The sequence below is a fragment of the Triturus cristatus genome, chromosome 7 (genome assembly GCF_964204655.1).
Source record: "Triturus cristatus chromosome 7, aTriCri1.1, whole genome shotgun sequence".
Lineage (NCBI taxonomy): Eukaryota > Metazoa > Chordata > Amphibia > Caudata > Salamandridae > Triturus > Triturus cristatus.
Genome location: NC_140590.1, coordinates 911,944,503 through 911,969,191, shown reverse-complemented (window position 1 = coordinate 911,969,191; position 24,689 = coordinate 911,944,503). Strand labels below are relative to the sequence as shown.

The window sequence follows — 24,689 nt, the reverse complement described above, 5'->3', positions numbered from 1 at the left end:
GCAGCATGTAATAAGTTATAGACTGCAGTTTTAGCACAGTTCATATATTATTTTCACTATCAACCCAGAAAATACACGTCTCTTCATCTGCAAACACTGTTTCTTCTAGCAATGGTGGGCTGTTTCATGCAAAGCTGCAAAAACGAAATAGCTGTCAGCACCATCAGTACGTCATCAACGTCGATACATACCGGTTTTGTTTTTTCCATGGAAAGAAACACTGCAGGAGGTATTTATGGATATATCTTAGGTGCTTCAAAAATGCTCACATGGAGATATCTTAGCTGCTGCAATATGCTCACAAAGTTGTCACGGGGGATCAGGCACATAGCAGACATTCCTACTTACAATAACAAAGATGACACTCTGCCACATGACGTGATAAAATTAACTCAAACATTATAAAAAGCGATAGAGTTCTAACGTATTGTATTCTAATATCATTTATATAGTGCTTAATACCCCATACGAGGCATCAAAGCGCTTTTTGGCAAGTAGTACACTACTCCGGAACCCAAAAAGGATTAGTGGTGATAAACTATAGAGATATAGAAAATTAATTTGAGCGGTGGACATGTGAGTCTGCTAGTTGGATTGAAAAGGATAGTGGAGGGACAGAAGAGAAAAAGTCCTAGAAAGTGTTTATTTGGAGATAATAGCAGCAGAAGGAGGTTTGGGATGAGTAAAGATAGAGGGGGGGGGAACAGTCTCTAGAAGTGGGTTAGGGAGAAAGATGAGGGATTGGATGAGTCTAGAAGGGATACACGAGGGAAGGGTTTAGGAAGGCATGTTTGGGAGATCTTAATAGTAAAAGAGGTTAGCGGTGATGCAATGGGCTGTATAGGAGGGAAGAGTCTAGAAAGGGTTATTTTATGGAATCGGATTTTAGTAGTAGAATGGGGTTTGGGACGCAGCGAGTGGAGGTAGAAGATATATTGAGAGAGGTATGGAGTGAGAAATTGGGTAGAGCATTGAAGATGCTGAATTAGGAGTAAAGTAATAAATGTAAAGATACATAAGTACATGGAAGGTAAATATGTAGAGGATATATTGAGAGAGTTATAAAGTGAGATATAAGGTAGCGCATTGGAGGTGCTGAATTAGGAGTAGAGTAATAAATATAAGGATACATACGTAGATGTAAGGTATGCATGTATAAGGAAGGTAATATCCAGATTGGAGTTATATTTAATAAACGCAGACTATCAAGGTTTGCTGTACTTTAAGCTAGTTTATTTGATTTTATATATTTTTTTCCTTTTAATAATTAAATAGTGAAGCAATTGTACATAGTTTTTGACAAAAAATTACTTATTTATGCAGCGAACTATTCACATATTAAACGTAGAATAATATAACCACAATCAATCAATCAATCAATCAAAGCATTAATATAGCGCACTACTCACCCAGAGGGTCTCAAGGCGCTGGGGGAGGGGGGTCCGCTACTGCTCGAACAGCCAGGTCTTGAGTTGCTTCCTGAAGGCGAGGTGGTCCTGGGTCAGGCGGAGGTGGGTCGGGAGGGAGTTCCATGTCTTGGCGGCGAGGTAGGAGAAGGACCGTCCCCCTGTGGTGGCTCTTCGGATGCGGGGGACGGCGGTGAGGGCGTGGCCGGTCGATCGAAGCTTGCGTTTGGGAGCGTAGAAGTTGAGGCGGCTGTTGAGGTATCCTGGGCCTTGGTTGTGTAGGGCTTTGTGTGCGTGGGTGAGGAGTCGGAAGGTGATTCTCTTGTTGACCGGGAGCCAGTGCAGGTCTCTCAGGTGTCCGGAGATGTGGCTGCGACGGGGATGTCCAGGATGAGTCGTGCTGAGGCGTTCTGGATTCGCTGGAGTCTCTTCTGGAGTTTGGCGGTGGTTCCGGCGTAGAGGGAGTTGCCATAGTCCAGACGGCTGGTGACGAGGGCCTGGGTGACCGTCTTCCTGGTCTCGGTGGGGATCCACCGGAAGATCTTACGTAGCATGCGCAGGATGTTGAAGCACGACGAGGAGACGGCGTTGACTTGTCTGGTCATGGAGAGGGAGGAGTCCAGGATGAAGCCCAGGTTGCGTGCGTGGTCTGTTGGTTTGGGTGCGCTGCCTAGGGCGGGGGGCCACCAGGAGTCGTCCCAGGCGGAGGGTGAGGATCCCAGGATGAGGACTTCCGTCTTGTCCGAGTTCAGTTTCAGGCGGCTGTTCTTCAACCATTCGGCTACTTCTTTCATCCCTTCGTGAAGGTTGGCTCTGGCGGGGTCGTTGGTGAGGGAGATAATCAGCTGGGTGTCGTCGGCGTAGGAGATGATGTTGAGGTTGCGCTGGCGTGCGATGTCTGCGAGGGGGCTCATGTAGACATTGAAGAGGGTTGGACTGAGCGAGGAGCCTTGAGGAACGCCGCAGATGACTTCGGTGGCTTCAGATCTGAACGGGGGGAGGCGGACTCTCTGTGTCCTTCCGGCGAGGAAGGAGATGATCCACTCCAGTGCCTTCTCCTGGATTCCGACGTTGCTGAGTCGCTGCACTAGTGTACGGTGGCAGACAGTGTCGAAGGCCGCGGAGAGGTCTAGGAGGATGAGGGCTGCTGTTTCTCCGTTGTCAAGCAGTGCTCGGATGTCATCGGTGGCTGCGATCAGGGCGGTCTCGGTGCTGTGGTTGGCCCGGAAGCCAGACTGCGAGAGGTCGAGGGAACCGTTCGTCTCGAGGAAGGCGGCCAGCTGCTTGTTGACGGTCTTCTCGATGACTTTTGCAGGAAACGGGAGCAGCGAGATGGGGCGGTAGTTCTTGAGGTCGGTGGGGTCGGCTGATGGCTTCTTTAGTAGAGCGCTGAGTTCGGCATGCTTCCAGCTCTCCGGGAAGGTAGCGGTGTCGAAGGAGGTGTTGATGATGTCCCGCAGGTGGGGTGCGATGACAGCGTCGGCCTTGTTGAAGACGTGGTGAGGGCAGGGGTCGGTAGATCCGGAGTGGATGGAGTTCATCGTGCGGACGGTGTCTTCGGTGCTGATCGGGGTCCAGGCGTGGAGGTTGGTGGTGGGGGGCGGTGGTTCGGTCGTGGTGTGCGTCGGTTGAGTGCTGAAGCTGTTGTGTATGTCCGCGATCTTGTTGTGGAAGTAGGAGGCGAGGGAGTTGCAGAGGTCTTGCGAAGGGGTGATGTCGTTGTTTCCGGCGTTGGGGTTGGATAGCTCTTTAACGATGTTGAAGAGTTCCTTGCTGTTGTGTGCGTTGTTGTCCAGTCGTTCCTTGAATGCGGTTTTCTTGGTGGCGTGGATGAGTTGGTGGCGAGCTTGAGGGAAGTCATGTTGTCCGGTGTTGGGTGTCTGCGCCATGTTCTCTCGAGGGCTCGGCAGTTCTTCTTGGAGCTCTTGAGTTCATCGGTGAACCATGGGGCTTTCTTGCTGCCGGGTCTTCAGAGGGGCAAGGTCATCTGCGCAGTTGCTGATCCACTTCGCGAGGTTGGTGGCCGCCTGGCTTGGGTTCGTTGCGCTGGTGGGAGGGTTCATGCTCAGGGAGGTCGCGAGCTGGTCGGCTGTGATCTTGTTCCAGCTTCTGCGTGCAACCTGTTGCTGGTGGTGGTGGATCGTGGTCCTTCTGAAGCTGAAGTGGACGCAGCTGTGGTCCGTCCAGTGGAGTCCGGTGGCGTGGCTGAAGGCGATGTCCTTGCTGGATGAGAAGACGGGGTCGAGTGTGTGTCCGGCATAGTGGGTGGGGGTGGTGACCAGCTGCTTGAGTCCCAGGTTTGCGAGGTTGTCCAGCAGGGTGGTGGTGTTGCGGTCGTTGTTGTTCTCCAGGTGGAAGTTGAGGTCCCCGAGGAGGATGTAGTCAGCGGAGAGGAGGGCGTGCGGGCTGATGAAGTCGGCGATGTCTTCGCTGAATTGTGTGCGTGGTCCCGGGGGTCTGTAGATGAGGGTGCCTCTGAGGGTGGTCTTGGGGTTGATGTGGACCTGGAAGTGCAGGTGCTCGGCGGGTGCGAGGGTGTCGTTGGTATTGGTCGTGATGCGGATGGTGTTCCTGTGGATGATGGCGATGCCTTCTCCAGTCTGGTTGATGCGGTCCCTTCGGATGATCTTGTAGCCGTCTGGGATGGCGATGGCGATGTCGGGCGTTGAAGAGGCGTTCATCCAGGTTTCCGTGAGGAAGGCGACGTCTGGTGAGGTTGTGTCGAGCAGGTTCCAGAGCTCGATGGCGTGTCTGTGGACGGAGCGGGTGTTGAGCAGGATGCATTTCAGGTGGCTGCTGCTGTTGCTTGTCTTGGTCTTGGTTGGTGCTGGAGTAGTGCTGGTCCGGATGCAGGTGAACTTGCAGGCGTGGCAGCAGAAGGGTCCGTGGGTGCGTCTCGGGGTGGCTCGGTAGCATCCTGGGATTCGGCCGGCGTTGAGTGCGTTGAGGGTGGCGTCGTCGTACGTCCGGCAGGTGGGCTGGGGTCTGCGGGGGCCAGGGGTCCTGGCGCTGGGCGCGGGCCGGGCGCAGACGGGCTTACCTTTGGCGCACCTTCAGCGCTCAGTCGGCGCTCAGTCGGCGCGCGTCCGCTGCGCGGTCGCTCTGGGGGCGTCATAAGAAGGGGGACGAGAGGGCGGGTCAGCTGGGCGGCGGGAGCGGCTCGGCCGGTGGTGGGCGGGGCCTGTGGCGAGCTGCGGCGGGAAACTGGCGAGCGGGCGGCTCTGCGGCAAGGCTGGCAGGCAGGAGGCGGCAGGAGGAGCAAGGGGGTGACCCGGCCTGGTGAGAGGCGCAGCGGTCACTCCCGAGCACTACTTGCTGTCCCCTTAAGAAGGGGGACGAGAGGGCGGGTCAGCTGGGCGGCGGGAGCGGCTCGGCGAATGGGCCGGTGGTGGGCGGGGCCTGTGGCGAGCTGCGGCGGGAAACTGGTGAGCGGGCGGCTCTGCGGCAAGGCTGGCAGGCAGGAGCAGGAGGCGGCAGGAGGAGCAAGGGGGTGACCCGGCCTGGTGAGAACAGGTAATATGTACATTTGTTAAGCAGACCTAACGAATATCTATATATTTAAAAACAATTATTATACACATTTATACAAAAAAATACACATATCTAGATACATACATATAATCCAAAATAAATGCTTATAAACAGAGGGATACACTTATGTTTGAGAATGGTAGTTATGTGGGGGAGAGCCAACTCTTGAATAGTCTTCTGGAGATAAGATAGTTAAATATTGATCTTATGTTTGGGGGTAAAGAGTTCCATATTTTGGCTGCTTGAACAGACACAGATGTGCCACCTATGGGTTTTTTCTTGTATGATGGGATTTTGAGGCCAGGTGCCAATCTAGAGTGGAGGTTCCTTTGTTGAATGCATTTGGTGATTTTTTTCCTGACGAAGAGAGTCCCTGTTCCATGTATCGCTTTGTGGTTGATACAAAGTAGCTTGAATGGGGTTCTTCTGGCAACCGGTGACCAATGTAGGGCCTACAAGGCAGGGGAGATATAGACTTGTGGCTTTATGTGTAGGAGTAGTCTGGCAGCAGAGTTCTGAATCCGTTGTAGTCTTTTCTTAGTTGTTAAAGATGATCCGTGGTAGAGGCAATTGGCATATTCAAATTTAGACAGTGGAAGAGAGATTGTAGTTTGGACTTTGTGTGGCAATCGTCGGTGGGTGAAGATGCGTCACAGAGTTTTCATAGTAATGAAGCTTGATCTTGCTAACTTGTCCACTTGGGCATTTATTGATAATTTGGAGTCCATGGTAATTCCAAGGTTTCTTTCTTCCTTAGATACTTTCGAAGGTGGACCCAGATCATCAAGCCAGGTGGCGTAGGAAAAAATGTTTTGGATATACATTGGGCCTTGACCTTGAAGACTCATGTGACAAAGTCAGAGAGCCTTGAAAAAGCACCTTTTTCTGTATGTTGAACAAATGAAGGTTGATTAAAAGCGGAGAGATGTAACACTATTTTTCAGGCCCTTCACTTGTTCTCCTTATGTACACAAACCTGTAATTGCTTCTCTGAGTCTGTAAAGGGCTCCATTGTTTTTTCTTTTAATCTGAAGTCATTGAGACAAGCTTAAGTTAAAATTATTTTACTGTTTCTGCAGGAATTTTACCTTTACCTCTATTGTATGTGGTTTGTATTTTCTCACATTCAGTAGCACGGTTCCGTCAGTCTGTCCAATTTTAACAACCTTCCAAAATGCTAGCTTTCAGGCAGAGGGGAGGAGAACATAGGTAGCAAACCAGTAGAATGGCAGAACCAAAAAAACATAAGCTGCTGGGCTAGTGGAGAACAAACACAGTGGAAAAACAAATTAAAAGGCAAACTGGTCGGAAGGCGCACAGATTATTCAGGAAAACAAGGGATTACATAATTTACAGGTCAGGGAAAAAGGCAAAAAGGAGCATTACTAAGTAAGAAGAAACTGGTAAAGAGGAGGGAATGAACAGGCATCCCAGCATGACAAGGTGAACAAAGAAAGTGTGAGTCTGTAAGGAAATTATACGAGCAAGTGATAAATGTAATGAGGAGCTAAGAAAAAGTAAAGGGAGGCAAGTAATAAAAGCCAAAAACAGGATATTGAAACATGCATATGAAGTGCCTTCTCCACCCTATGATCTCAATCCCTAACGTGCCCAATCATTTGCACTATTCACTCTTCACTCATCATTGACTGTGTCACCCATCATCTGTTCCATGCCATTGCAATCCGCTTCCTCTGCAGAAAGATTTGGTTGTTAAGGAATGATCTCTCATGTTTTGAGCCGTCCAGATAGACTTCCCAAAAATTAAATTATGTAAATCCTACGTCCGAGTAATGGTAGAACGAATGCTAAACAGAAATACTGGACACTGTGTGTGGAATGTGCAGAAGAGAGGTATGTCACTAAGGAGGCTTAGCGATGTGCCATCTTAACAGAAAAGGTATGCAAGCTGAGATGCCCTACCTACCAGCATCCCAATTTCTCACAACTTTCCCAGGCAGCACTTCTCTGCAGTGAACATCTTATTCATAAACAGAAAAGCTGTAGTAGTTCCTGATTCACACTGTTTGATCTTTAATCTGCATGATAGAAGTTATGGTCTGCATCCAGCCTACTTTTAGATTCAGTAGGTATTGGCCCGTCGGTCCCCACGGCTACACGTTCTGCAAATCTACAAGGGCTATCATTCTTCTCCTGCCCAAGTAATGACAGCATTAGATTGCCTTCCGCATTTACGAGGTCTCCAAGTTCCTAACCAAGATAAGTCATCTCTAACCGCAAGTTACAGGAGTCATCCTATTGACTTTGCTCTGCATCATCTTTGACAGATAACTCTGACACATGGAAGGGACCCATACTGCTGAAACTGAAAATAAGCAGTTCATGCAGAGCCACAGGGAACAAGAGGATACAAACATTTCAAAGCCAATTCGTCTCTCCTCTTAAAAGCGCTGTGGACCTATTGACTTTGTTAATGCTTTTTTGCTGATGCAAAACAGGTAACAATGCTTCTTTGACAAAACGGTTATGCATACGCATATATCTGCGCATAGAGGGGGTAATCAACACAAAAAAGTGCGGAGCGCAATACAAGATGAGAAGTATCTTGAAACCTTAGGGTATATGTGTGCTCTATAAATTTATTTTCATTTCATATCGTATATGAGACAGAGTAAGAAAATACATGCATTCTGTCGAGTGAAACAAGAAAAGCAAAAAAGTAGTTTCCTGAATGCAAGCCGAAAGATACAAGTTGTCGAATCTGAACGCAGTAAAGCAGAAATGATCCAGAGGCTGGACAAAAATTATTAGAGAGGCAAGCCACTGAATAAGAAGCATGGAAATGAGATAGACAAGTAAGCCATGCAATGAAGTGCATGTGGCTAACCCAATTTTATTTATTTATTTGAAAGGTTTTATATAGCGTGAACATGACCCGTAGGGGTATCAGAGCGCTGATCAGTAGAAAAAGGATATGAATAGTCACTAAAAAAGGAAACATCATAAACATTTGTAGTTAACCAACGCAGTTACATTAGGAGTAAACCCAAGCATGTGGAACATGTAGCAATAACATAAGTTGCATCCCGAAAATGCCTCAATGAATGAGATAGCGCTGCTATCTGTAGGATATAAAAGTTAGTTATGTTGTCTTCAGGACGATTGTTGCAGCTGTTTATTCAGGAGAAACCCTTTGACTTGTTTTTTGAATGAGGAGGTCGAAGGGTTAGAATGGACATCGGGCAGAAGAGCTTTTCAAATTCTTGGGGCCAGACCTGAGAAGGTGCGGTTGTATGTTCTTTTCTTTATGAATTTGTGAGGTTTCAGCAGGAGGTTGCTGGATCTTCTTCGGGTCTGATTCATACCAGAAAGTTCAAGCTTTTTTGCCAGGTAAGTGGGGGTATTATAATGAAGAGCTTTGTGCGTCAGGCAGGCAATCTTGAACTTAATCCAATCTTCGAGGGATAGCCAGTTGAGCTGAATTAGGTCAGGTGTGATGTGATCATGTTTTTGTGAGCCTGTGATGAGAATGGCAGCAGAGTTCAGAGTGGCCCTAAAGGGGGCAAGTCTAGCTTTGGGCAACGCAGCCAAGGTCGCAATTCCATATTCCACACAGGAGATAACTAAAGACTGGACTGCAAGTTGCAAGTCAACAGGAGGCAAGAACGGCTTGATTTTCGTAAGAGTGTTGAGATGGTAGTTGGCTCCCTTAGTTGTTGCACTGATGTGGTCTTGCATATTCAGGTATTTGTCAAGCGTGATGCCTAGAGATCTTGTGGAATCAACAACAAGTGGATCGCAGTTGAGAGCCATAAGTTGTTAGAGCCAGCCTTGAATGGGTGTGGAGTGGATGGGCGGGGCAATCAGGAAGAATTTGGTCTTGAGAGTATTAAGCATAAGGTTATTGTGAGTTAACCATAGTTGAGTTTTCAAAGAACACAGTTCAGAGTTTTGATGTCTTCCAGAGAGGCCATTCTCATATAAAGTTGCATCTCATCAGCGTACTTGTGGTATTGTATGTTAGAACGTTTCAGGATTTCTGTGAGGGGTTCCATGAAAAAGTTAAAGAGTGTAGGTGAAAGTGTGGAACCTTGAGGCACTCCAAATGAAACTGGTGTGCTGTTAAGCGAGGGAATGGTTTACTTTGATTCTATGCGTTCTGTTCTGTAAAAACGAGGCAAACCAATTTAAGACTGGCCCTGCTAACTCCATCCTTTTTTCCGGAAGATCAATCAGGTTTTCGTGTTTGACCTATGTCAAACGCAGAGGATAGACCAAGAAGGATAAGTAGACAAGGATCATTCTGGTCAAGTAGTCTCACAGCGTCATCAACAATGTGGGTTAGAGCCGTTTCAGTACTATGCCCTGCTCTAAAACCAGATTGGTATTGGTCAAGCACCTGAAACTTTTCGATGTGATAACACAGTTGTATGTGTATGCATTTCTCAAGAAGTTTGGTTAGAGTCCTGATATTAGAGACTAGACAGAAATTGTTGGGATCAGATTGGTCTACATAAGGCTTTTTTGGAATGGGTGTGCCTTGTCCTATCTTTAGGCAGTCAGGAATCCTACCCTGTAAGAGCGATTAATGGATAATCAAGGACCAGAGTGGGAGAATGGCAGCTCTAAAATCATTGAAGAAATTGGCAGGCAAAGGATCATGGAAATGATTAGAGGGTTTCCCTCTATATGTATATATTTTAATGTAGTAGTGACAATAGGTGTCGTTATTAATAGACTATACCTGTCTATAGACAACACCTAAAAAAGAAATGTGAAATAGGCAAAAAGGAACAATCACCTGCAGAGGATATTCAAAACCTACTTTTGTTGGATTCCTTGCCACAGACCTTACCGCCTTCTGTGAACTTCATAAGTCTTGCTGAGTTTAGAAAAAACTACACAACATCGTGGAGAAAAACCTTTGCATCTGCACTGACTAGATATTTCTTTGTATTTTGTTTCTGTTTTCTAGCATAACTCAGACACTGGGTTTTTATGGGAAAAGGCCAAATGCCCAGAGTCTTTGGTCCTAAATGTATTTATAAGACATGGAAGGTATTCATATAAAGTAACAGAATTCATTTCAGAACTAAGGGGCAATCCATGATTTCATGATGCTCTATGAACATCTAGTAGTGTAACGTGAAATGATGGGGTCACCATGCAGAATGCATTAAGGGGTCCCTGAGAGTCCCATATGTCCCAGATATTTGTAGTCTGGAAGCTGATTGGGGCCGCCCCTGAAGCATGAAGCGCCCTGCACCAGGGGCCGGCATTTCTCTCCTGTGAACATCCCCTAAGAGATAAAGCATCAACCCGTGATTAGTTTACCTGCATGAGACCACGTTTCTCCTTCTCACCAGAACTGATTGCTTTTTTTATCTCCCTCATTTCGTTCAGAATGCTTTGCGCTTCATCAAGTTTGTATCCACCATGGGCACCAGACATTTTCAGATCAATTCTGCATGGGAAAGGGACAACAGGTGCACTTGAGAATTATGCTTTAAAAAAAAAAAATACAGAACACCAGTCGGTTAAATCCTTGAAAACGTGAATGAAATCTCTAACGTAACCTCTTTCGACTCCACCCCCAAGATACCACGCAATATACATAACACATTGGTAATATTTTCACATTTTCAACGTTAAGACACATTTTAAATAGTTAACAAGGAGATTTGACAATAACGATGCACGGCAATTACATTTATTGTATTAGTATATTGTTTAGTCTCATACACTGAGACGTACTTTGCTGGAACATACAAGTCCCTTGCTGTGATTGTAGCACCAACAGTACCTTTGTACATTTGATAAAATAAAGCAATTGTTCAAAAGCTGAATGGCAAGTGAAGAAAAGAGAAATTGCTCTTTGTGAAATACAGTGTATAGGAATAGGGTCATACTAGATTAATGAGAGTATGAGCAGAGCAAACTGTGACCATGCAGAGTTTAAAAAAAAAAAAAGCAATGTCTTAGGTGTAAGCACAAAGGTATGCCTACACTGGGGGGGCAGCAATTTCAAACCAGGAGTTAACTTATCACCGTTGGCTCCAGACCAGCTGAATCTCAAGAGAGGCAAAAACCTCCCTTTACAGGAAGGTGCAACGAGACAGTGCACCGCCTGATCCAGGAGAAAGCCCCTGCAAAAGACAGTCTCAGGAGGTGTGCTAACTGTGCATCATTCTTAGGCGGCATACAACAAATGTGTCTTCAGACTGTCCACTTGCCCCTGCGCCTACTGCAAATACAAGGTGGCTCAGAGACTGACATAAGTGGAAGGGCTTTTCTGAAGACACATGAATTTTACATACAAACCAGGCCTAATTGTATGGAAAACATGAACGTACTAACTCTTTAGAGAATGTATGTGGTTGAGGCCCTAATAAACTAAAGCTTTGAATAGTGATCATAACTCAAAGAGTGTGAGAGATCGCTATATATATATATATATATATATATATATATATATATATATTGTTTTTTTTTACAAACAGGTTGACATTAGTTGCACGAATAAAAAATAAACAAAAAATTATCATGGCCATAGAGAATCCTAAGGAAAAAAAAGTATAAAACAACATAAAAGAATTGGTAGGGCCAGAGAGGAAGACTGATTGCTTGGGAGAAATGCTCGAGAGCCATTATCTGACTGTAGGGCTGAGAGTTTTCGCCAGGTTACATAAAATAATAGGGAAAAATACTATTTTTTCCGGCACTACTATTATCATGAGTCTGATAATATTATAGATCTTGGAATTATCCATGGTTCCCTGATGCTTTATGAACATCCATTTGTGTAACATGAAATTATGGGACCACCCTGCAGAATGTATTACCTGAGAGTCCTTAGGCAGCTAGGTTAGAGAAAGCACAGGCCTCAAGTGCTCTTAGGAGTGCTGAGAGAGTCTGCTTCAACCAATCCTAGCACTGCTTTCATGCTGAGACAGCAGCACCAGAATTGGTTAGTGCAGTTTCCTGGACCCACGTTGGAGCCTGCCTGCCTGCCTGCTGAAGAAGACCAGAGCGCAGAGGATGTAGCTTAGGAAGGTAAGTGTTTTTTTTCCTTTTTTTGCATCCCTCCTCTCACCCCACCACCCTCAGTACATGGCAGCTGCCACTGGATTACAATAATAATTTTCTTCATTCTGATACACAAGGTTTGTGTGCTGATTGTGCATAATAACTAAACTAATATTATAAAACATCTGGAGCTGCTTGTGTCTATTGCTTCCAGGGGACACAGTGAGGGTCCGCATATCTACAAATAATTCCTGCAGTTAAGAGCTTCCCTGGCAGGGTTGTTCCTTCTCATAACACTGTGGATTTAGATGAGCCTAACTCGTTATACATAAGAGTGAAAGTGATCTGTCCATTTTCCTTTTCTCCAAAGGGGGTGCAATAAGCAAGATCCTTTTGGGGCAAAAGACAAGTAAGATCATCTGGAAAATATAGACAAATCAAGGAGGTTTCCCTTAAGGTGAACTTGACCCTAAAGTTGTCTTGTGAAAATGACATCGAAAAAACACAAACCAAGCACAATAAAATCATTGATAACAGGTATCAAATAATTTTTTTTATATATAATAGAGGGACGGCGATAGCAAATCTGTACTTAGAATAAATTTGCAGTCACTAGAGAAATGTCTCTTTTTCAGCTGCTAACTACTTTAGTGATATTTGGCAAATCCAGATGGAATTTGACAACTGGCACACAGATCTCAGTTTTCATACAAAGCGAGAAAAGCTAAAAAGGGGGCTGGTGAGAGAGTCAAAAAAGTAGCTCCTTTTTAGATCCCATACAAAATTAAAATACTGGACGATATCACACCACTTTTTTCATGGTTATGGAGCTCCACTGAGAAGAAGCACTTTGTGCCGTTTGATGTAATCTGTTTAGTAGTTTTCAAGCTTTACTGCCCTCCCAAACAACAAAACGTTTTGCAGCAATTGCAGTTAGCGATCATGCACAATTTGTTATGTTGATATGGGGATTATGTACAGGGCACGTTTGAAATCAGGGGCTTTACTCAAATGTGACTCACTGAACCAAGGTCATGCCCATTATAATGTGGGTCGGGGGCCTGCCCTTAACCTAGCCTCGGCACTTACATCCCAGGTAAACCTTTCAATAGAGGTCAGTTAGGTATGCAGTTCTGACCGTGCCCAATGCACTTCTTTATATGTGAGGCCATGAGCAGACTGTTTATTGTGGGTGGGAAAGTGATGGTCGCTTTGCTTGCTAGTTTTAGCATTCGATCAACTGAAGTATTTTAGAGGTATTTCTATTTTGTAATTTAACAAACAGATTTGCCTTCTCAGTGCTTGATTATTTCAGTGAAAATACATTTAAATGTAGCCTGTGTTACCGCATAGTGCAACATGGTAAGGCATTGCTACCTATCCTGGTGATGGGATCAGAGTTGTGGGAGACTGAGTAACCTAACAGGATAGATTCTCCAGTGCTCAGGTTGTAGTTGACAGTGTTTTTTCCATGAAGTCAAATCAAATCAAATCAAAGATAGCTTTATTCGATTTTTAAAGTTAAAATCATAAAAGCACAATCAAAAGAAACATAATTAAAAACGAAATCGAATTTCATACAAGTTATGTTCATCATAAAAGGGGATAGCAGACGTAGAGACAAACACTAAAAAAATTAATCCAGAGTTAATCTACATCGGATTGCGAATTTTAAAAACTTGGATACTGCACTAATAGTTATTTCATCTTCCAATAGGAGTAATTTTAGATACGCAGATTTGCACTGTCTTAGGCCCCAGATCTTAAGAAGGGGAATCAAATGTTTCTTTCTTCCCCAAGCATAGTACTTGCAAAAAAAAAGACAATGTATTGAAGATTGCAAGGCAAGATCATCACAGGGGCAATTAATTAGATTAAAGGACCAATCATTACTCACTGGGAGTGTTATCAACCTGTAAAAGGTACCAGTTCTCAGGCGCGATAGCAACATTCTGTCATAACAAGGGTAGTCAGGAGACAGATAAAGCTGCAAGCCAGGGCCCTGGGCAAGTGCGTTATATTGAATTACAGAAGACTTAGTCCTCTCCTCAAGCCATCTTTTGTTCTCCAGGAAAGCAAGACAACTTTTCTTAAAAGCCTTTCTGGAGATCAGGGATAGCGAGGAGGGGTTATCAAAAAAAGCTCGATGGCCCATATTAATCATAAACTCCTTAACATAGAGGATCCAATGAATGTCTTTCCATCTCTCTAGTTTGAGACAATCATTCAAAATAGATCTATTAAAAACAGTTGCTTCTGAAGTCCATATCTTATGCCATAAGAGTAATGGGTTGATTTTAATGAGATCCGAAATATAGACCAAATCCAGTTCCTTATGGCATATATATGTTGAAGTCGATTTGGGGACCGCTAACAGATAGCGGAGGAAACTGTTTTCTTTTACTTGGATTTCCTGGGGGTCTGCAATACCCCATATGCCAGATCCATATAAAGCAGTTGATATGCATTTAGACTTGTAGATATCCGTTAAAATACGTACAGGCCTGCCCCCTAATTTATTGGCAAACTGTCTAATTGCTCCTATGGTACGAGCGAAAGCAAAATTCCTGGCCCTAATTGCTGCTTTCCAAGTTCCTTTTTGATTAAAAACAATCCCCAAGTATGAAAAAGTACTAGTAAGTTCTATCTTAGACTTATCGATAACAGTCTTACAAGGCAATTTATTCTTAGACGAGCAGCACATGGTAAAGGTTTTCCCTATGTTTATTTTTAAACCCCTAGAACTCATAAAGAGAGAAAAACTGGTTAGAGCCTTTTGAAGGCCCAACTGAGTTCTAGCCATGATGACCGCATCGTCAGCATATAATAAAATGGGAACTGCGGTGCCATCAATTTGAGGATAGTCTAGTTCTTGTTTGATTAAGAAATCTGCCACTTCGTTTATATACAAGTTAAAAAGAAAAGGTGCCAGAATGCAACCCTGTCTAACACCTTTCATAATCGGAAACTTGCCAGTGCACTCCCCTTTATTTCCGAAACGCACCTTGGCCCCTGCCTCTCTATATAATGCTTTAATAAAAATAAGGATGTTTGAATCTATGCCCAAACCTAATAGAGTGTCCCATAAAACGTCGTGGTCCAGGCAATCAAATGCTGAACTAAGGTCAACAAAGGTCATAAAAAGATTACCCTTTTTTGCCTTCATGTATTTGCCAGTTATTAAAGCCAAGTTGAGCCCTTGTTCAACAGTACCTAGACCAGCCTTAAAACCGTACTGGAACTTGGAAATATCATCACATTCCTCTGCCCAAGTGTGCAATCTATTTAAAATGATTCTACCTGCCACTTTCATAAGTGAATCAAGTAGGGAGATCGGCCTGTAACATTTGGGATCAGTTCGATCTCCCTTTTTAAAAATAGGCACCACAATGGCTTCCTGCCATGTCGGTGGGAATCCCTTTATATTAAAACTGTTTAACACATTAGTCAACCGGGGGGCCCACAAAGAGACAGTATCTTTATATATATCTGCCGGGACCCCGTCAGGCCCGGGGGCTTTGTTTCTAGCACATTCCTGTAGGGCCAATTCCACTTCAGAAGGGGAAAAAACAATCCCTAAAGGAAATAAAGCAGGGACAGTAGATTCGATAGCAGGCTGCTGGGTTAAGGGTTTAGAAGCTATACTGTGCAAAACATATTTTTTATAAAGCTCAGTAAAGTGATCCACCCAGGTTGATTCTTCTATCATAGGGTCCAACTTATCAGAATTCCTTTCAACGAAGAAGGGGGCATTTACTGCTTTCCAGAACGCAATATTATCTCTCAGGGAGCTTGCCTTTACTAATGCGTTCCACGCATTCTCCTTGAGCTCCCGCTTCCGTTTTTTTATCGATGTTTTATAAACTGCCCTGGCAACTCTAACCTCTAGCATATCTTTAGGTTTTTTCTTTAAAATCTGCTTTAAGTTAGAATGTGCCTTAGAGCAGTCCGAGTTGAACCACCCTAAGGTTTTTTGGTAGGCCTTATCTCGTAGGGTTCCTGTTAACTTTTTGGCAATGGATGAAGAAATCTGGTCAAAGGCACAAATGGTCAAGCTAGGATCAGGGTGATCCTCTAGGCAAATCCTGACATTTTTATATTGATCCAGTATCAGGTTCTGGAGAAAATTAGATGGGTCGACCTTATTCCATTTTATGGCATATCCATTTTGTCTTGCTAATGAGATAGCATGGCGGGAAAGATTTTCCGCTACGTTTGGGACAGCTCCAGTACCCCTACCGATATGGAAAATTGAGCTGATCGGAAAGTGATCACTCATAGCAGTGTCTAATGTTTTAAACATCAGGACTTTACGGCTATGAGAAGTACTAACCAAGGTGTAATCTATAACAGACTCTAGACCACGCCCATTAAAGGTGGGTTGGAAATTAACCTGAGGCGTACACAGTTCGTTTGCAAACCCCAAGTCCCAATCAAAAATTAGACTGTTAAACATGTTTCCCACTGCAGTATGCTCAAAATGTGTACATGGGTCGCCAATTAAATTGACCATTCCACATATACCAGAATTGTTATGTGGACACAAATGACAATTAAAATCTCCTGTCAAAATGATACAAGTATCATTTTGTTCCGAACCAATTGCACCGGATATTAAATTATTTAGATATTCAAATACTTTGTTCAGATCATCCTTCGGGATATTATTATATAAATTAATTAGTATAAGTCGGTTTCCTCCTGCAATTAAGCAGAGGACCTGATAAAAATTGTGCCCCTCTATACTCTGTTGCTTTATTACCAAATTTACCATGTTAGAAAGATAGGTACAAAGCCCCCCCGAGTTTCTACCTCTCCTGGACTGTATTGCAGGGATAAAAAATGTACGGTACCCTGCAAGATGAATCTCAACCTGCTCCCAACACTCCTGAAGACAGATGATGTCATTCTTCTCAATTAGGTCACAAAAGATAGGATCATCTACCTTGTTTGCTAGACCTGCTATATTCCAAGATAGAAGGGTAAGCTCTCCCCTTGCTATGTCTTGATGACGTTCCTTGTCAGGGGAACAATCTGCACACGAGTTTAGTTCCATCAAGGAAATGTTGTGTTCAGTATCTAACTCCTCATCAGAGGGGCAAGCCGCACGTGAATGTGTTTCTGCCAAAAGAAAATTGTGTTCCGCGTCGGACTGTGCTATGGGACGGGCAATTTTCGGAGATAAAACAATTTTTAAACCGAGGCCAGAATGTGTAATTATTTCTGACTCTTGATTATCAAATTCGTCAAATGAAGCCTTGGATGTTGTTAGAGAATCTAACGGGTTTTTTATCCCGCCCTCATTAGCTTCTCTTTTGGGATCATTTAATGAGTAATCTGAGCTTTTGTACTTTTTATTGCTACTAAAACAATGGGGCGGTAAACTAATTCCAGTCTGATGGAGTCAATCCACCGTCTCTAAGCTACTATAGCGATTAGATGTAGGTAGTCCGCTCCAGGTATCGCTATATGTTAAGCCCCTGTTAATTTGCCTCCCCCATTCACTTATGCCCGCTCTTCTATCACAAGATTTTACAATGACCCATTTATGATCATTGGGTAGATAGGGATGAGATCTAGGAGGGTAGAAAAAAGATAATCGTTTAGTTTGGATAATCTCATTTATATGCTGGTACCCCCAGGAGCAGATGTAGTCAACCGTTTCCCGGTCCTCAAAATTGACCAGGACACAGTCACCCTGTATTGTTTTTCTTTCTGCCCCCACCCAGGAAACCCTACGGACCATTAGGATCTTACTCGTCCTGTTCGAGGGAAGTGGTCGGTTTGTATTAAGCCAATATTGGGCCTTGTTTTTCAGGGATTCAAAGGATTCTTCTTTATCCTCTTTCAGTTCGGGGACGCCCGTTAAAATCACCAAATAAGGCGATACTTCTGGGGGCAAATCTATAACTGTATTTCCCGATTTAACATCCCTATTAGAATCTTTATTTGTACGTGAATTTCCAGGAGGATGATGAATTTTTTCTGTTATGCAATTCTCTGTGTTAACAGATGCCAAAGTATTTGCTTTTGTAACGTGGGTTAAAACTTTAGGTGTTGGGGGGCCCACTAATAAATTTTTTGTACCTTTTTTTATCCCTTCCACAACCTTTGATGGGCCGATGTTAGACGAGGTCTTAAAGGAAGCAGCCACATCTATTAACTGTGTCTCAATCTTCTTCAATCTAATTTCTAGCGGGGTAAGAAATGTTCTAAAAAGCTCCCTTATGTGTTCGATTAAATTATGGTCAGCCTTCAAAGGCTCAGAGTTTATTGACATCGGAGAAGAAATAACAGCGCTGGAGAAATCCAATAACTGACTATCCACAATAGGACAATTTTGGGTTGGGCCCTCTTTTAACTGTTGTTCAGTTCGTTCTTTCCCTCTAATGTGAGGTTTGCCTTTCCCTTTATCCCCAGTAGCAATGATTTTTTTTGACTTACTATGCTTATTTACTCTAGGTTCATTTTTCTTATATTTTCTATTAGGGTATTTTGCCGTCTTTGGAATTGCACCCTCTTTCTCTCTCATCATCTGAGTATTGATTGAGTCTTGCGACCGTGGTTCTAGCACCCGAGGCTCCGGTACAAGAATCGGTGACCTCTCTAGTTGCGAGGAGGATATGCATTCCGTCATAGAAAAGGACAAATCGACTACGTTTGGGATGATATGTATATTTTTCTACTGTACTAAAGCAAGGGGTGTTTTGTTACTTATATTATCGGGAGTTTTAGCTGTCGCAAAAAGGCCCAAAGAGGAGCGTTTAGCTAGTAATAGGTCTTGTGACACTCTTCGTTCCATAAGGGCAATTCCTTGATCGATAACTGAATTTGCTCTTACAATGAAGTTGTATAATGGGCCAGTAATATTGTTAGTATCCTTAATCATCCTGCTCCTACTCCCTCGTGTGGTCGCCATGGATGATAACATGCAAATACAAGAGTTATTAGACAGCAGATATTTACAAGTCAGCAAAGATGTCTATTACACACGATTAAAGTGTTAGAAGGGGGGCCCGGTCCGGTCTTACTCGGTCTGTAACGGGCTAGAACAAGCCCGCCCTTGGCCCGGGCTTCGCCCGGCGCTCGTCCTGCGCCGCGTCCCGCGCCGCGTCACAAGTCTCGAATTAAATAGGTAGTGATCCGCTAAAAAGGGAGTGTCCGGGAAGAGGCCGCAGCTGTAGCTGGTTTCCCAGCCGCGGTGCCTCGCAGTCCCTCACGCCCTGGTCAAGCACTGAGCAGCACAAACGAAGTTCCTCAAAGCACGAACGGCACCCGCGAAGCGGGGGCCGTGAGATGTCTATTTCAAGGCAGGCAGGGGGAGTGTCCGGGAAGAGGCCGCAGCTGTAGCTGGTTTCCCAGCCGCGGTGCCTCGCAGTCCCTCACGCCCTGGTCAAGCACTGAGCAGCACAAACGAAGTTCCTCAAAGCACGAACGGCACCCGCGAAGCGGGGGCCGTGAGATGTCTATTTCAAGGCAGGCAGGGGGAGTGTCCGGGAAGAGGCCGCAGCTGTAGCTGGTTTCCCAGCCGCGGTGCCTCGCAGTCCCTCACGCCCTGGTCAAGCACTGAGCAGCGCAAACGAAGTTCCTCAAAGCATGAAGTCTTGTCCCCTCTGTCATTTAGCAAAAGGATCATAACATTCCTAATAATAATTGCACCTTTCTGGACTTGTACAGAACAAGAGCATTTCTTTCCACGCAACAAATCACCATTTGAATTTGAATTTCACTGCATGCCAAGCCTTACAATATTGACGAGATTCGCAGTTCAGAGAAGGGCCATATTATTGTATGATTTTTTGGAGGGATGAATACCATCTGGGCCACCCTCATATAATCTCTCACAGGGTATTATTGACTTTAGATCTATCACAATGGTTTCCCAAGATGTACATCTCTGGAGAGGTAGACTTAGTCCTTATGCCTCTTTGACCATTTTTTTTGTATCAGGCAGGGCTGTCAAGTGCATTTTTCAACTAATCACAAACCCTTCTCTAGTGGGTTAATCCATGCCCTACAGAGTATGCCCTAATGTGGAGCACTGCCATGTGGGGGTCAAATGTGAAGATGATTAGATTAACTCAACCGTAGCTAGAATGACTATCACTGGACTGGTCCACTAGGGTTACAGTCTGGGTCTGGTACTGTGTAGACTATGAACTTACCTGTGGCAGAGTATAAAAAGAAAGAGAACTCACATAGGACAAATTCAAGGGACTGCCAGGGTGTTCTTACCTACAGATAGGTCTGGCAGCCTTAGATGGTTAGCTATCCATGGTACACACTTACTATTCCCATCTGGAACCCTTTGATGCCATTATAGTCCTTTAGAGTGGTAGGGGATGATGTCACCGAAATAGACGGTCCTTCAGTTGCTCATAGTGGGCCTAGTGCTACTTTCCGAGCTGTCAGACTACCCACAGCACCTCATCCAGACCTGGGAGGGCCCTTGACAAACCAGTTCTATCAGGCCAACCCCACTGATGGTGCTGTAAAGCACCCGCTCCACAAGGTCTCTCAAACTTCAAAATTATAAGACAACTGAATAATGCACCAAAACGTATTACTAGGCAGTTTCCAGGAACACCCCTTCCAACATGTGACAACCAGGCCCGCCATGCATGCAATGACACTACTCTCCTTTTGATCATTAACAGCTACCTCACCTACATCAATGCCTCCTAACTTGGTCAAGGGCCACCCTATCTACCAAATAAGGCCACATAATGTATATATATATATATATATATATATATTCACTGAAAAAAACAAAGGCTAAAGTAAAAGTAAAGTCGTAGTTAGCTGAACATTTCAGTGATCACATAATACCTTAAACTGAAAACACTCTAAAATTCACCAGTTATAGTTATCTCTAGTAACTAGAACTCCCACCCTCATCATGCAGTTTTGTCATAAGTGATGTCATTTCAGACTTTCCGATGTTGCAGTCATGTTATCAATGATGTCATAGATCATATCACAAGTGATGCAATATGTGGGGTAATTATCAGTGCATGGGGATATATATATATATATATATATATATATTCACTGAAAAAACCATAGGTTTCAGGGCTAATATAGTTAGGAATTAGCATTTAAAAAACCTTAGAAATTCACTGAAAAAACCATAGGTTTTAGGGGTGTTAGAGTTAGCTGGACATTTCACTCGAACAAAACCATTGAAATTCCTCCGATATAGTTAGTTGTACTAACTACATCTTGCGCGCCCGCAATCCACTGCTGTTGATGTCACATATTACATCATTCATGACATGGTCAGTGACATCACTGATGTCATCACTGATGACATCATCCAGTGAATGTGGTTTGGTTCGTTATTTAAATATGTATTATATATATATAGCAATTTGCATTGAAGAATGAGTGGATATATAAATATCTGGATGGAGGATTTAGTAGCAGTGTGATTGACTTTACTTGACTAATTTATAGTGTCTCACTAAATATATTGGATAGTGACTAAACTGTGTGAATATCTGTATCACTTTGTCAGTTGTTGTGTAAACTGCTTCTCCAGTTGGTTACTAGCTATGTGAAAGTCTATATTAGTTATTGATTAGTTAACTGAGTATTTGTATGGGAGAGTGAATGAGTGTGTGGTTCGGTGGGGGGCATGTGACTGCCCAAAGATGTGTGAATAGTTGATTCAGTAGGTATCTGAAGTTAAAACTACATGTTATAACAGTTGTTTGGGTGAGTGAATATCTTTATGGGTGTGGCGATGAGCAAATATATGTCTCAATGGTACATGTCCAACAAACTAGAAAAATAAAAGCCAGTGTATGTGTCAGTTGTATATAAATAAGTATACATAAGACTCAGTGATTGTATGAGTGACTGTTTGGTTAACTGTATACTTGTAATAGTCATTTTATAACACACTAAGTATGAGTTATTATCTATATGAATAGATGAAGTGGTGTTTTTAGAAGTGTATAGCTAAGTAAAAGTAAGTATGATCCATTGTTTGCATAAGTGAGTAGGATGACTTCATAAGTGATTAGGATGTGTGCTGGTGTGTAATGTCGATATAGGCGTATAAGTATATTTGATAGTGTTCTATTGATCATTGACAGCATGTATGAATGAATCTGTAGGTAAGTGATTAGATGTGTGTATAGATCTAGGAATCACTGAGTGGGTGTTTAGAAACTTGTATTGGTGTGTCAATGGTTTTAAATCTGGCACTCTGTATTTTACAGTGAGTGATGAAAGGTTATACTAGTGTATGATGAGGTGTATCTGATTGTCACGTGGATGATGTCATCAGTGAGGTCATTTGAGATGTCATCAGTGATGTCACTGACCATGTCATGAATGATGTAATATGTGACATCATCAGCAGTGGATTGCAGGCACGCGAGATGTAGTTAGTACAACTAACTATATCGGAGGAATTTTAATGGTTTTGTTTGAGCGAAATGTCCAGCTAACTATAACACCCCTAAAACCTATGTTTTTTTCAGTGAATTTCTAAGGTTTTTTAAATGCCAATTCCTAACTATATCAGGCCTGAAACCTATGTTTTTTTCAGTGAATTTCTAAGGTTTTTTAAATGCCAATTCCTAACTATATCAGGCCTGAAACCTATGGTTTTTTCAGTGAATTTCAAAGGTTTTGTAAATGACAATTTTTAATGTATTAATTGTTATACTGATTTTTTTGATACTGATTTACTACATTTTTAAACTATTTATTTTTAGATATTTTTTTTTTAATTACATTATAATTACATTCTACATTACAATACAAAATATACTTTCTCAGAATGAATTTCTTTAGTTTAAATACTTTGCAAATAGGCAATAGACTTTTAAGTACAGTAGTTGCAAAGGGCAACACAATTTCAAACACAATGCCACATTGAGCTCAATGTGAATTTCTAGTCAAATGCAATTAATTACTTTATGGATTACTTTTCTAACCACAGGACTGGATCCTAGATTCAGTCCTTGGACATCTCCTGTAAACAGTTGAGTAAAAGCATTTTGGTTACAGTAGTGATTTATAAGGAATATTATTGTATTTTAAAAGTTGACACTTCAAATTTGTTTTTACTTAGAATCACCAATGTTATCCTTTGGCAGAAAATTCACTTAGCAGGTAAGTAGTGTTATCGTTACTTTTTCTTACTCAGTGGTGGATCCTGCACTGGTGAATCTCCTGTAAACAGTTGCAAGAATGTGTTTAAGTCATACAGACGATTTTTTAGGAATATTTTTAGTTTGTGAAAATAGACACTTAGAAACTTTTCTGCTGAAAACCACACAATGGATTCCTATGGAAGTAAATACAAGCTACAGGTAAGTACGCTTAGAATTACTTTTCAGGGTCAGTGCTGGGCTAAAAGATGCAGCACTGGGTTCTCTCCTGATAACAGGTGAGTAAATCGGAATTCGTAGTTCGGCTGATCTTAGAGGAATATTTGTACGTTTCAAAAATCTACAGACACTTTTCTGCTGAAAGCCACACAATGGCTTCCTATGGAAGGAAATACAAGTTACTGGTAAGTACGCTTAGAATTACTTTTCAGGGTCAGTGCTGGGCTAAAAGATGCAGCACTGGATTCTCTCCTGATAACAGTAGAGTAAATCGGAATTCGTAGTTTGGCTGATTTTAGAGGAATATTTGCACAATAGTGAATGAAGGGGGCGGGGCCTGAGGTGACGTGTGCAAATACGCCCTGTGGCGCGTTTTAAGTTGGGGAATTAATTCCTCTTCAATCCTGAGATCCCCTGGGGGCCAACTAATCCACCAGGTACCTCCAGTATGTGTAATGATTGCCAGTTCCATTCCACAGGAACGTCAGGAACCTGAAGAAGAGTCCTCAGTCTTCCCCTACGGCCTTCCGACTCTATCAGACTCTAGAGTAGCAGATGACTCGTCAGGGGAAAACAGGGAAAACAAAACAAGGATAGGCGGGGAGAAAAGCAGGATGTGTTGATGAACCACGACAGGGAAAGTTGTAGGAGTACCCAGCTGTAAAACAAAAGAAGGTATTATTCTCTGTCTTCACCCTACAACCCCAGTGTAGGAACTACACCCCTCTATGGCACCTACCACGTCTATTGGTCACGACTAGTAGTCTAGGAGGGTGGCGGATATGTATCGGAGTACCCAGCACGTCTATTGGTCACAATTAGTAGTCTAGGAGGGTGGCAGATATGTATCTCAGTCTCTCTAATCCCCTACAACATAAGAACAGAGGTTAGGTAAGTAACTCAACCATTAGTACAACATACGCTAAGAATACACAAGGCTCACCCCGTAATCTTCCAATAGGACTATGAGTTATACCGGATCGTAATCCTCCCTATGTGTCTTTAAAAAGAGAGGAGCGTGCTTGTTCTTCTAGAGGGTATGGTGCTCATCTGCCAAGGAAGTCAATCAGATTACTTATCTCCGAATTAAATTTAAACAACAATATGTAAAATAAGGCAGCGCTATGCGCTGTTACCGTGATTCTGGTGAGATGCGCCGTCACATGAACGCTGCACAGTGGTCCACGCTAGTACCCCAAATGAAAGAAGGGAACAGGGTCTTTACAGGGAAGACGAGAGAACCTCTCCCGTCTGAAGGCAAGGAATAATTAGCATTGCCCGGAATGAGCAACGGGAACGAGACTTGCCGCGAAACTGAGTAACCGGTCAGGGAGTACAGCAGGGGAATTCAGCGCCCGGCCAAGGCCAAACAACGGGAACTAGACTGGCCGCGGGGCGGAGCACCCGGTCAGGGAATACT

The 24,689-nt window shown here is 43.5% G+C and overlaps 1 protein-coding gene across 1 annotated transcript in view; it reads right to left on the bottom strand.

Moving 5' to 3' along the window:
* Nucleotides 1-24,689, bottom strand: part of WWC1 (WW and C2 domain containing 1) — a 389,597-nt gene that overhangs the window by 136,787 nt on the left and 228,121 nt on the right. Inside the window, exon 6 of the mRNA XM_085617843.1 lies at nucleotides 10,233-10,362. Within this exon, the coding sequence (XP_085473969.1) occupies nucleotides 10,233-10,362 (130 nt within the window). The remainder of the gene's footprint in view (nucleotides 1-10,232; nucleotides 10,363-24,689) is intronic.